At 37.9% G+C, this 14,007-nt stretch overlaps 1 protein-coding gene across 7 annotated transcripts in view; it reads right to left on the minus strand.

The window, feature by feature from the left end:
* Nucleotides 1-873: 873 nt before the first annotated feature.
* NUDT9 (nudix hydrolase 9) overlaps nucleotides 874-14,007 on the minus strand; it is a 33,766-nt gene continuing 20,632 nt past the window's right edge. For all 7 annotated transcript variants that reach the window (XM_065914228.1, XM_065914225.1, XM_065914222.1 and 4 more), the window contains 5 exons: nucleotides 12,779-12,865; nucleotides 10,282-10,393; nucleotides 8,364-8,510; nucleotides 6,828-6,912; nucleotides 874-1,385 (listed from right to left, as the gene is read on the minus strand). In XM_065914228.1, the coding sequence (XP_065770300.1) occupies nucleotides 1,210-1,385; nucleotides 6,828-6,912; nucleotides 8,364-8,510; nucleotides 10,282-10,393; nucleotides 12,779-12,865 (607 nt within the window). In that variant the 3' untranslated portion in view covers nucleotides 874-1,209. The remainder of the gene's footprint in view (nucleotides 1,386-6,827; nucleotides 6,913-8,363; nucleotides 8,511-10,281; nucleotides 10,394-12,778; nucleotides 12,866-14,007) is intronic.

Here is a 14,007-nt window from a genome sequence, read left to right on the forward strand (position 1 = left end):
ATTCCCTAAACCACCTTTTCTTCAGATGACCCATCTACAGTCCAACAGGAATGAGGATGGAATTATGACAGTCCCTACCTCAGGTCTACAGGTGTTAGCACTATGGGACTTTCCCAACGGCTATACAGGCCAGAAAGTGATAGAAGTGTCCACTGAGACACGGCAGTGCTGTTTTCCTTCCTCTTTCCTGCTTCTAAGAACACCTGGAACACAAACTCTTTCCTTTCCTCAAGGAATGACAATGTTAACAGTGAGTCTCAAAAACTTAAGTCAGTCCTTAACAATCCCTTCCTAACAAGACACGTTAACTCCCAAAGACCTCCTGTCTCCATCTCATTTCCTTCCTGAACATCATTTTTAATTCATTTATGGTATACACAGTTACAGTAGTGAATGTCGCTCAGTCATGTCCAACTCTTTTGCGACCCCACAGACTATACAGTCCATGGAATTCTGTAGGCCAGAATACTACAGTGGGTAGCCTTTCCCGTAGTTACAGTAGAGTGGAATGCATATATAAATTTAAATTACTAGTTTTCTGGACACATTTTTGTAATTCAGAATTTTTGGAAATGAGGACATGATCTCTTGTTCATTGATCTTGATATTTTTCGACTAAAAGAGTGACTCAAATTTCCTCATATAACTTACAACTCAAGTCAAGAATACAAAAGGTTTCCGTTTTTGAAACCAGCTTCAACAAGATCATATAAAGCAAAGCGTGAACCAAATAATTTAAAGATAAATCAGATTAGACAATGGAGATTGGCACTCCTCTGAGAGACGCTTGATATGGTAGGAATATCCTTCATACCTCAAAAGTCAATGGGGAAAAACAAAACTGACAAACAAGAATTACACAGAAAGCAGAAATTATGGCTGAACAGAAATTTATCTAAATTTATTTTTGTTCGAATTCTGATTCTTCAAAGAGCATCAGTTGTTTCAATTTGGGTTAAGCCATGCTTAAGTAGAATACATACAAAATGATTGTTTACAGCACTTTTGACAGAAGAGCAGAAAATTCTGTGTTGTTTCACCACACCTGCTAATTTTATTCTGATGCAAAACCTAACTGCCTGTCATTTAATGAATAAAGGAATTTCCAAGTGCCCTGCCCTGCCCTTTTTATATATGAGTTCTGATACTGTCTTCTTCTCCGTACATGCTCCGTTCCTGGCTTTTGGCTTACATGGAGACTGTGAGCTGTTAGCCAGGGCAGCCAGTCTCAGAGTCCTCACTCCAGTGTGCATCTCGTTTCTCTGCCACAAGCTTGATGAACTGAGCATGACTAGCATAAAGCTTGAGTTTATCGCTGATGTCCATCCATTTCACCTTTCCAGCATCATCTCCAGCTTCTAAGGTAAGGTTATCCATTATTTCACCTGGTTACCAAAGAAAAATCATCATCAAGAAAGTGCAATTTATTTAGTCACTTCTGTTTCTGCATAATCCTGTACCTTCAAGTATTCTTACTCAAAATAATCTTAAATCATCATTATATTAAGTGGCAGACTGAATTAAAAACGAGAATATTCCAAATTTCCCAAATGCCCAAATTTTAACCAAGTTTCTAAATTTCAAGTAAAGGTACCAATAAGAAAGCTTTTCTCAGACTTGCCTAGAGGTCCAGTGGTGAAGAATATGCACTTCCAATGTAGAAGGTGTGGGCTCAGTCCCTGTTCAGGGAACTAAGATCCCACATGCCACAGGGTACAGCCAAAAAAAAAAGCTTCTCTCTCTCTCTCTCTTTCTCAGTTCAGCTCAATCACTCAGTCATGTTCAACTCTTTATGACCCCATGGAATGCAGCACGCCAAGCTTCCCCGTCCTTCACCATCTCCCGGAGCTTGCTCAAAACTCATGTCCATTGAATCAGCGACTCCATCCAACCATCTTGTCCTCTGTCGTCCCCTTCTCCTCCTGCCTTCAATCTTTCCCAGCATCAGGGTCTTTTCCAATGAGTCAGTTCTTTGCATCAAGTGGCCAAAGTATTGGAGCTTCAGCTTCAGCATCAGTCCTTCCAGTGAATATTCAGGACTGATCTCCTTTAGGATTTTGACTGATTGGATCTCCTTGCTTTCCCAGGGACTCTCAAGAGTTTTCTCCAATACCACTCTATCTATTTATTTATGTATTTATGGCTGCAGTCCATGTATTTATGCTGCAGTCCATGGCGTCGCAAGGAGTCAGACACGACTGAGTCAGATACGACTGAGCGGCTGAACAACAATTTATGGCTGCACTTAGGTCTTCGTTGCTCTGTGCTGGCTTTCTCTAGTTGTGACAAGAGGGGGCTACTCTTCATCACTGAGCATGGGCTTCTCATTGAGGTGGCTGTTCTTATTGAGGCATGTGGGCTTAGCTGCTCCACGGCATGTGGGATCTTCCCAGACCAGGGACTGAACTCATGTCCCCTGCATTGACAGGCAGATTCTTAACCACTGGACTACCAGGGAAGTCCAGCTTTTCTCTTTGAAAAGTAAAAATATTACTCTTAAAAAAAAAAAGAGTTAACATTAAACATGAAACCTCACATCAAAATTCCAGAGAGATTAGATTTAAACATTAAAAAAATGAAAGAAAACAATTATAAATGATTCACTTAGAGTCATAAGGTAAGTACACTTTTCCAAGTATTACACCAAATCAGAAACCATATAATAATAAAATAACATTAAATAATATAATATTAATATTTAACACTAATATTAAATAATATGTAATATATTACATGAAAATATTAAAATAATATTATTATATAATATTAAAATATTTATAATTATCAAAAATTAAAAATAAATGTTTTCGACCACAACTAGCAATCTAAATGGCACATTTCTGTAGGACAGTTCGGCAGTATTTATCAAGAGCTTTTAAAAAGCAAGTGGGCTTCCCTGGTGGCTCAGACAGTAAAACATCTGCCTACAATGCGGGAGACCCGGGTTCAATCCCTGGGTCAGGAAGATCTCCTAGAGAAGGAAATGGCAACCCACTCCAGTATTCTTGCCTGGAAAATCCCATCGACGGAGGAGCCCTGGTAGGCTACAGTCCGTGGGGTCTCAAAGGATCGGACACGACTGAGCAACTTCACTTTCTTTTTTTTTTTTTTAAATATTATTTTATTAGTTGGAGGCCAATCACTTTACAACATTTCAGTGGGTTTTGTCATACATTGACATGAATCAGCCATAGAGCTACACATATTCCCCATCCCGATCCCCCCTCCCACCTCCCTCCCCACCCGACTCCTCAGGGTCCTCCCAGTGCACCAGGCCCGAGCACCTGACTCATGTATCCCACCTGGGCTGGTGGTCCGTTTCACCATAGATAGTATATACAAGCGACTTCACTTTCATACAACAAATATCAGATTGCCTCTTATGCACCAGACTCTGTAAAAGGCCCTAGGGAGACCATAAACAACCAAATGATTTCACTTCAAAGGATTACCCTAAGGAAATGAAAAGACAAGCTTACTGAAGTATTCAAGACAACACTATTTATAAACAAAGAGGAAAAAGAGGACATAACCAAACTTTCCATTGAGAGGGCACAGATTAAATAAATGATAAGAGTCCACTGGACTCCCATATGGTCATTAAAAATGAAGCAGCTCTCCACATACTGACATGGAAATATGTCAATAATATATTAAGTGAAATTGTAAGTAAAAAAAAGAATGCAGAGTGTTAACCCATTTTTATTTTAAAAACATTTATACAAAATCTGGAAGAAAATAAACCAAAATGTCAATAGTCATTATCTTTGGGAAATGAAATAACTGCTGCTTTAAAATTGTTTCCACTTTATGTCACCTATTTTCTAAATAACTCATTATAAACACACATATCCTTTATAATGATTACATTCGTAATAGTAAAATAATCCCAGGCAAGAATACTAGAATGGATTGCCATTTCCTTCTCCAGGGGATCTTCCCCACACAGAGATCAAACCCAGGTCTCCTGCATTGCAGGAGAATTCTTCACTGTCTGAGCCACCAGGGAAGCCCATTTCTGCACAAAGGTTTCTAAATCCCAGTGCTAAAATGACAGCTCTTTGTGTACCTTCATGGCAAATACAATAAACAATAACCAATGGAGAACCAGAATTAAGAAGTAAATCCGAAATCTAAAAGTTAAATTAAAATACAATCATCTAAATAACGATGTTCTCCAACATGCTCTTTATTAGACCCAATGTCTGAAAGCATCCTGTCCTCTGGTCAACTAATAAACTAAACAAAGGGAAATTTTAAAAACTTTATATGTCTGACACTTAAAGAGCTTGCAAATCATCACTCCCATCTTCACACCAAAAAAATACAAACAAACTGAAAATCAACAACTCTTCTTGGATCTGCACAGGAGCCTGCTATGACCCCCTTTGCTTGGCAAACGAATAAAGCTATACTTTTCTACTTCACCCAAAACTATGTCTCCAAGATTCGATCTGGCACCAGCTCAGAGAAGCTGAACTTTTAGCATCACTCCCAACTTACCACCACAGCGATAGAGTCCATAAAATAACAAGAGAGCATTAACTGAAAGAACTGCATGGCTCAGACCTTATTTAAGTAGTCTCTGCTGCTGCTGCTGCTGCTAAGTCACTTCAGTCGTGTCCGACTCTGTGCGACCCCACAGATGGCAGCCCACCAGGCTCCGCCATCCCGGGGGTTCTCCAGGCAAGAACACTGGAGTGGGTTGCCATTTCCTTCTCCAATGCATGAAAGTGAAAAGTGAAAGTGAAGTCGCTCAGTCTTGTCCGACTCTTCGCCACCCCATGGACTGCAGCCCACCAGGCTCCTCTGCCCATGCGATTTTCCAGGCACGAGTGCTGGAGTGGGGTGCCAGTGTCTTCTCCCTAAGTAGTCTCTAGGGACATCAAAAAATGAAAGGAGGCGAAAACAAAACCACTGGGAGGAAATTTTGGTCTCTGAGACCTACAGTTATAGCAAATAATAAGTATAGCCTAACTTCTAGCTATGTTTAGACAAACATAAAACCTCACACTAGAGGTCTATTTGCCTCAGTCCCTTTTACTAGATACATCATGTTCACCTTCCAAAAAAACTAGAAGGCATGCTAAAAGGCAAAGACCACACACAGTCTGAGGAGACAAAGGATCAGAATCAGACCAGATATGGCAGAGATTTGAAATTATCAGACTGCAAAAATTTTTTTAAGTTTAGATAAAGAATGAAACAGTGAAAACAGTGATTTGAACAACTCAGACACTATATAATCAACCACTAGAGGATCAGTCATTGTTTTTTAACTTCAAAAATAAACAGCTAACAAATGTATCACTACTTAAGTTGCAGAGACCTGCTTCTAAATTGCATATGCATTATTTTTCCCTCTGAAATATTTAAGTTCTTAATACCAAAATGAATTGTTCTAATACTCTGGCTAGAGTTGTTGTAGAGAAGTAATGAAATTTGTGCTGGGAGTTCCCCCAAGTTCAGCAAGAATGTAAAAGTGACAAATCTAGTTGCAGCCTATCTTTTAAGGAAAAAACTGAGTCCAAGAGAACATGTGATTTGCACAAGGTTATACTGAGACAGGAACAGGGTAAGGCACAACCTTTAAAAGAATGATACAGCCATTGAGGACACAATATAAACTCGTTAAACCCAACTAGGTCCAGGATGGCAGACTAGATCTTGAGCCTCATTATATGTCCATTATAATACATCCGCATATCCTAAATGACACACCCACAGGAGTCAGGACAGTTCTGAGGCTAACCATAAAAGGTCAAAAAGTGAGTGTGAGCCAATCCCTGGGAATCCCCTCCCCCTTTCCCCAAATAACTGGAATAATTCTCCCACTCATTAGCCTATGAAATTATCCAGCCCATAAAAACCAAACACCCCATATTTCAGAGTCTCTTGCTTTCTGAGACGGCCCACACTCTGTCTTTGGAGTGTGTACCTCCCTGAATAAACCTGTGTTCACTCTGCTTCAGCTCGCTCTTGAATTCCTTCCTGCACGAAGCCAAGGACTCTCACTTGGCAGTCCATCCCAAGGACTCGCCTGAGACCTTAGACATGACCAGTCTCTCTCCCCCCATTTTTCCATCAACAATACAGCTCAGAAAGGAACCATGAATGGAACAATTAGTTCTCTGATATGGTACCACTTCATTATGCTACAGATGAAAACAAAGTATCTAAAAGGTCATCCAATTTAGCAGTAAAATGTTTCAAGAGAAGCCACTCCATATATATTAAAATTGTAATTAATTTTCTAAATAGCAGATTCCCCCTTTCTTTTTATAATAAAAGATCTCCACCCACCTGCTAAATTTTTTAAATCCATTGACCAGAAAAAAATCATCCATTTGAAGTTTGCTCAATAGTTGCAATTTTTTTGGTATTATTTTGCATTTTAAGAGTACATGATTATTATAAAATTATTTCAAACATTAAGACAGACATAAATCCCATTTCCTTTACTATACCCATACTTCCTACCCAAATCTCCAGTTGTTTTTGCTTTTGTTTTATACAAATGGACTCAAACAATTTGACAACTTTAAGGCACATAATTAGTTTATAATTTTAACTTTGATTTTATATGCTACCAAAGGATTAAAGGAGATTCATTACTGGTAACACTTTTAAAGCTTTCTTCTACATATTCTTTCATTTTTTTAACATATTTTAATATCAATAATCTGATTTCATAAAAATATACTTCTATAATCACTAGATGACTGACTTAAAATACTGAAATAGTCCAGATTTAATTGTGTCCAGGTAGGCTGCTTGACAAATTGATCCACTAATTCAGTTAGTTTAATAAACATTAGTAAAATTACCTGTTTCATCATGGTAATTTACAGCTTCTGTCTCCATCCATGCATTATCAGTGTTTCGAGGATCATCAACATAACCTTTATATATCTATTTTTTAGAAGAAGACAGATGAAAAAAAAGTTTAGGGTGAAAAGGAAATGGTCGCAGAGCATGCTGCCTTCTTCAGAATCAGAAATATCCATTGCAAAACAATGCACATTTAATTAACATTAATTAATTGTACACTTAAAAAATGGTTAAGTGGGCATATTATATGCTATGTGCTTTTTATCACACACACACACAAAAGAAATGTAAATATTACAGAACCTTTAATGTAACATTCCATATGCTTGTACTACATGTCCCAGGGAGGGAATTCCCTGGTGGTCCAGTGATTAGGACTTGGTGCCTTCACCAGGGCCCAGGTTCAACCCCTAGTTGGGGAACTAAGATTTCTCAAAAAGAAAAAGTGGTCAAAAAAAGTCAATGTGAAAATGAAATTAAGAAAGTAAAGTGATTCCATTTATAACAGCATCAAATGAACAAAATATTTTTTTAAATACATAAATTTCCCAGGAAACAATATTCTCAAGAACATTCTGAGGTAGCTCTAACATTCACAAAACCCTCAGCACCTCAGATTCTAATTTCAGAATGTGAAAATAATCATATTTGGGCCATATGATTTTTTTTTAAGACTCATGTAAATATTTTTCTGTTTTAATAATTTCTGCGGGGGATGTGAGAGGGAGACTCAAGGAGGGGATATATGTATACGCAGAGCTGTGATCCATGCCGCTGGACAGCAGAAACTAACGCTGTAAAACAATTATGCGCCAATTTAAAAATAATTCCCATGATTACAGTTTCAGACATACAAAGATAGATTCTTCTAGTTAAACAAAGATCTATAAACAAGGTTAGTAAAGACTAATATTTAAGCTCTTGATACATGAAAAGACTTGGATCCAGCCATCTAACAAATGTGACCCAAAATCCAGACAATATAAACAATTAAGAAATCCTAATTCTAGGAAGAAAACAAAGCCCATCAAACAAAAGTCAACAGCAACAAAAAATAAAATCCATTATTCTTATTACTAGTGCACATATACCTTATAGTGATTTTTTTAAATCACAAAGGATACATAAGCAAAACAGACATGAGACTTAAAACTGTTATGAATGAGAAAAGCTCTGAACAACATAAGTTAAAATATAAATGTCCTTTTGAAAACGCTGAATTCTTGCAAATTTTTTAAAAACAGAAAAGATTTACTGTTAGATGGGTGAACTCAGTATCACATTAGCTCACACTGAGTCTAATGAAAAACTATGAGAAAAAAAATATTATAATAAATGATGTAAAGTTGGGCTATAAAAATTTAAGTAGGAATCTATTCACAGAGAAGAGCTACAATTTGTTTATGAACATGTATTTCAAATATACAGGTATTTCACTTTATTCAGAGAATATTCTACCAGATTTTCAGGTGAATTTTAAGTAATTTTCATTAATCCCCAGGACTAAATCTTTCTTAGAAATCATTTCTTACCACTAGATGTTCCTGGCTGAAGAGCTGGTGCAACTTTTCCTGCAATTCTCTCTTCTCAGCACTGGATTTCTGTAAGGAGTTGAGCGCCTCCTCACCAAATTCTCTTTTCAGTGTGGCACTAATCTTCTCTCCTGGATCCACCATCCCCTGAGAGTCACATTTTTGTTTAAAAAAAAAGGAAAAAGCTTTTACTCAACCAATAAATATTTCCTGACTGATACAGTGGACATACATTGCTCTGGGGTGATGTTGGTTTAGGCGTCCAGTCGTGTCTGACTCTTGCAACCCAATGTTTTGTAGCCTGCCAGGCTCCTCTGTCCATGGGATTTCCCAGGCAAGAATACCAGAGTGGGTTGCCATTTCCTTCTCCAGGGATATGTTGCTCCATCTGCCCATAATATTCTGTAATATGTTCTTCTCTAAATCATTTGTTTCTAGTAGAAGCAGCTTAGCAGGGTATCAACCATATATATACTCAACCACAGTAAATGGTCCAAGGTTAGCCTATGATAACTGAGCCTGTCAGACTCCTTTCCTGGTATTTTCCAAAGTCAAGCTACAGAAGGAAGGGCTGGAGGCAAGAAAGAATACAACAAACTGATACTTTCCCCACTGGTCATTCCATTACAGTCACGGTGACCTCCTCAACGTTCCTAGGATGTGCCAGGCATGTCCCAACCTTTAGGCCTTTGCAACTGCTATTACTTCTACCTAAAGACGCTTTCCCCAGATATCCCCATGGGTCACTTGTTCACCTCCTCCAGATCTTCACTTATGTCACCTTCTCTCAGGAGATCTTCTATAACCACCCTCTATCTAAAACTGCAAGCTCTCCCAACACTTCCTAGTCCCCTTCCTTGCTTTAGTTTTCTTAGTACATACAATAACTTATTTATCTTGTATGGTCTCCCTCATTGGAGTGTGAGCACCAAGAAGAGAGTGATGCTTGTTCATATAGCTCTGCTGTATCCTCAGTGTCTAAAATATTAGTTGACAAAAGGTGGATGATCAAAATACACTGAGATAAACAACTCTCAAAATTATATTCAATGACAACAGTTCCCTGACTGATCAGAATTTCAAAAGACAATAAAAATGGAAGATCCTATGATGATGATATCATTGTATTTTACATTCAGCATGAGTAAAGTTTAGTTGGCTCGGAATAATTAGCCCAAGCCTTTATTACAGTCAGCTACAACCTTCTTTTTCTTTCCATTTTACCCTCCAAAGAAAAACCATTCCTGCAGATAGCAGAATGTATATATGACGAGTCATACTCTTATCAAACTATCTCCATTTCACAATATGGCATAAAATATAAAACCCGCTCTTGAACACATATACATTTTTTTAAAGTCACCTGAAATACTACTGATGTGAACTCAATAAAAGTATACTCTTCCTGATAATATTATACAAACTTAAAAAACTATAAGGGACAGTAAGTAATGTGTTATCTTTTTTTTAAATACTGAAAATGTTACCTTGGTCTTAGAGTAGTGGATGGGTTCTAAGACAAGACTCAGCATTATTGAGTATCTACAATACCAGGTGCTTTAAATGCGCTCTCTAATAATCCTATGAAATAGATATAATTATTTTTAGAACAAAGGTCTGAACTCCATAGCACTCAGCTCCAACTGGAAAGGCTAAAACACAAGCCCAGGTCTAACATCAAAGTCCATGTTCTTTCTCAAGGGTTTTAGAATTCAGAGTCAGATTCTAACAGCTTTGTTGTATTATTCTATGTTTATCATTAACAATGATACTTCACTGCAAAGGAATTACTAACTGAAGTAGGGAGGAAAGAGACTAAAGGGAGGAGAAAAGATCCATATGCAATAACCTTGCATTATACAAGTAAAGCAACTAAAAAGAACATAAAACATTGATTTGACTTTATTTTAATGCTTACCCCTGGGATTGCCCATTCTCCACAGTCTTTCCTTTGTATTGCAACAAACTGTAAGATGTTTTTCCCAGAAATGGGATGGGTGATTTTATTTCCACTTCTATCCCTTTTCCACCTATAAACAGTAATGTAAGGTTATAAGTGATTCAGAACAAAGATCAAGGTCCTATATCAAGCTTAAGACAAAAATATAAAGATGTATTTTTCTTTACAACAGAGTGTATATAAGTTTACCCCAAATCAGCTAGTTTTATAAAGAATATTGCTTTGCATTAAAAATATTCTTTATTTAGCACTGTTTTACAAACCAAGACAAATGTCTACTTTCCATAAAGTATATTATAGTCTCCATAATAAAAATTCGAGATATAGTTTTTACTAAAGTAAAATTTATCAAAAAGATTTTAAAGCAGAACAGAATTTAAAGGAAGGGTCATTGAGAGTTTCTTATTTTTTTATTCAAGGATCCTTTTTAAGAATTATTAATATAAGTAGTAAAAAAGATCTGCAATAATTGCTTTTAACAGTTCACCCTGTTTTCAGAAAAGATTATGTGATACAGGTTCAGTTGGTCTCAAAAAAAAATGCTTCTCAATCTTTATCCCCTTTATTGATAAAAGAAATCTCACTTTATCTTTTAATTTTATATTTCAAATTGCATATTTTTAAAACATCAAGGTAACGTTAATTTCAAAATGTGCTTTTTGTAATCAGAGCCTCCTTCCCAAAGGTGCTGATAAATCTCCCTTTCCCCTTCCCTACATCACATCTACCTCCCCCTGGCAAATGTTAAGATTAGTTCTAACAGACCCTTAGGCAAAGATAAAGATTTTGAACTTGCAGTACAAAACCAAAACAGAAAGTCTAAAATCTAATCTTCACTCTGCATGAGGCTAAAATATACCAGCTTAGATATGAGTGTCCAAGTTTCCTTATAATGTGGCTGAACACTACATCTAACCAGTGAAAGCGAAAGTCACTCAGTCACGTCCAACTCTTTATGACCCCATGGACTATACAGTCCATGGAATTTTCCAGGCCAGAATACTGGAGTGGGTAGCCTTTCACTTCTCCAGGGGATCTTCCCGACCCAGGAATCAAACCCAGGTCTCCCACATTGCAGGCGGATTCTTCACCAACTGAGCTATCAGGGAAGCCCCATCTAACACATAATTCGCCCTAAAAGAGTTCACAGCAGCCTAGGAGTGGAGCTAGACATGTAGGTGAATAAACCGTAAGACTGACAGCTTGATGAGTACAGTTAGCTAGAAATGAAAGAACAATTAGTATAAGACAAATCTGATTTTAAGGATGCAGAGGGAGGAAACAAAGATATAAAAATAAAATAATGTATTCAAGAAACTGAATGTATACACAGCAGTATGAACATCAGTGAGGGAAAGATGGATGATGAGGTTGAAGAAGTAGGCAAAGAATTCCTCAAATTTACCTGCTTAGAGAGCCAGAGAATGTTTTAAAGCAGGTTAAAAGCTGTTAGCAATTTGTATTTTAGAAAACTCACTCACTTTGACAAAAGTTTGGAAGTTAGTTTGGAGGTGATCAAGACCAAAAGCAAGAAAAGCCAGCTCAGTTCAGTTCAGTTCAGCCGCTCAGTTGTGTCCAACTCTTTGCGACCCCATGAACCACAGCATGCCAGGCCTCCCTGTCCATCACCAACTCCGGGAGCCTACCCAAACTCACGTCCATTGAGTTGGTGATGCCATCCAACCATCTTATCCTCTGTCGTCCCCTTCTCCTCCTGCCCTCAATCTTTCCCAGCATCAAGGTCTTTTCAAATGAGTCTGTTCTTCATATCAGGTGGCCAAAGTATTGGAGTTTCAGCTTCAACATCAGTCCTTCCAATGAACACCCAGGACTCATCTCCTTTAGGATGGCCTGGTTGGATCTCCTTGCAGTCCAAGGGACTCTCAAGAGTCTTCTCCAACACCACAGTTCAAAAGCATTAATTCTTCGGCACTCAGCTTTCTTTATAGTCCAACTGTCACATTCATACATGACCACTGGAAAAACCACAGTTTTGACTAGATGGACCTTTGTTGGCAAAGTAATGTCTTTGCTTTTTAATATGCTGTCCAGGTTTGTCATAGCTTTTCTTCCAAGGAGCAAGCGTCTTTTAATTTCAAGGTTGCATACATATATATATGCCTGTGTATATACCGACACAAACACACACACATGCAGTCGGCTCTCTGTATCCACAAATGCGGAACCCACGGATAAGATGGGTCAATTGTACTGTTCCATTTTATATAAGCGACCTGAACATCCACAGATTTTGCTACCTGCTTGAGGCACAAGGGCCTCTTCGAGAGCCAAGCCCCTAAAATACCAAGGGATAACTAGATATATAAACATGTACATATGCATACATATATTTGCATATGTATATGCATATGATGGACATGTAAAAACATGGTTAATGTCTGTATTTTTCCAATTACTTGTCTCTTTGTTACTGAAATGTGTTTTTAGCTCTTACCTGGTTATGATGGGATCTGCAGCATGATTGGGGCCCCATCGCCCCAAAAGCCCCCGGCCAACCAGTCCAGTCCGTCCTGCAGGATTTCTGGAAAAACAAAAAACCATAAAACCAAGTGAATGTACTCATCTTTTTGAACCAAACTTGATATGGCCCAAAACAAGGTACTAAGAGGGAAATAAGATCTCCACACAAATCCAGTAGCTCTGCTACATATTTGACACTCAAAGTACATATTTCTTTACAGTGTTATTTAACTTTTCTTTCATGCCTGGGCTTGATCTAGGAGGAGGATCTCATTTCCAAAGTTGTTTTAAATCTGGAAGGCTGAAATGCTCTGCACCTAATCACAGTCTAACTCTGCAACAGCAACACTTTATCCAGTATATTCACACTTCTCTTCCCTTTCTCATCATTCTCTTTTCATACTCCACTCTCTTACAACCAGTCTCACTCATATGGTTTTGATTACATTTTAAAGTCCATTTTTTTCACAGTGGGTTCTAGATTTTTATTATCAGTAATAGATATTGTGTAGCATATGAGGGTTTCCCAGGAGGTGCTAGTGGTAAAGAACCCGCCTGCTAATGAAGGCAGACATAAGAGACACAGGTTCCATCCCTGGGTCGGGAAGATCCCCTGGAGAAGGGCATGGCAACCCAACTCTAGTACACTTGCCTGGAGAATCCCATGGACAGAGGAGCCTGGCAGGCTAGAGTCCATAAAGGCTGCACAGAGCTGGACATGACTAAAGCAACGTAGCCCACAGCACACAGCATATAACGAAGTAAAAAAACTTAATATTTCAAGATTTCAAATATACCAAATTCAAATTTTTAAAAACAATTTTATAAAAATGCCAACAACTATTTAACCTAATGCCACAACCCATTATTTAAAAGTCTATCAGATAAACAGGGCACACTCACACCTGAGTAATTTTCTTCCAGTCAATATTCCTTACATGTTTAACTTTCATTATGTAAAATGAAATGCCCTAATCTGCAATCTTATCTATTTAACATCTTTGGTCCTCCCAGTATGTGAAAGTAAATAACTTGTCAGATTTTCCCTTTCAGCTTTTGTTTTTAAACTATTTTTTTTATTTATGGTTGCACTGGGTCTTCGTTGCTGCAAGGGCTTTCTCCAGTTGCTGCAAGCAGGGCTACTCTCCTCTGCAGTGCTCAGGCTCCTCATTTCAGTGGCTTCTCTTATGGCAGAGCACGGGC

The sequence above is a fragment of the Muntiacus reevesi genome, chromosome 22, assembly GCF_963930625.1.
Source record: "Muntiacus reevesi chromosome 22, mMunRee1.1, whole genome shotgun sequence".
NCBI classification, from domain to species: Eukaryota; Metazoa; Chordata; class Mammalia; order Artiodactyla; family Cervidae; genus Muntiacus; species Muntiacus reevesi.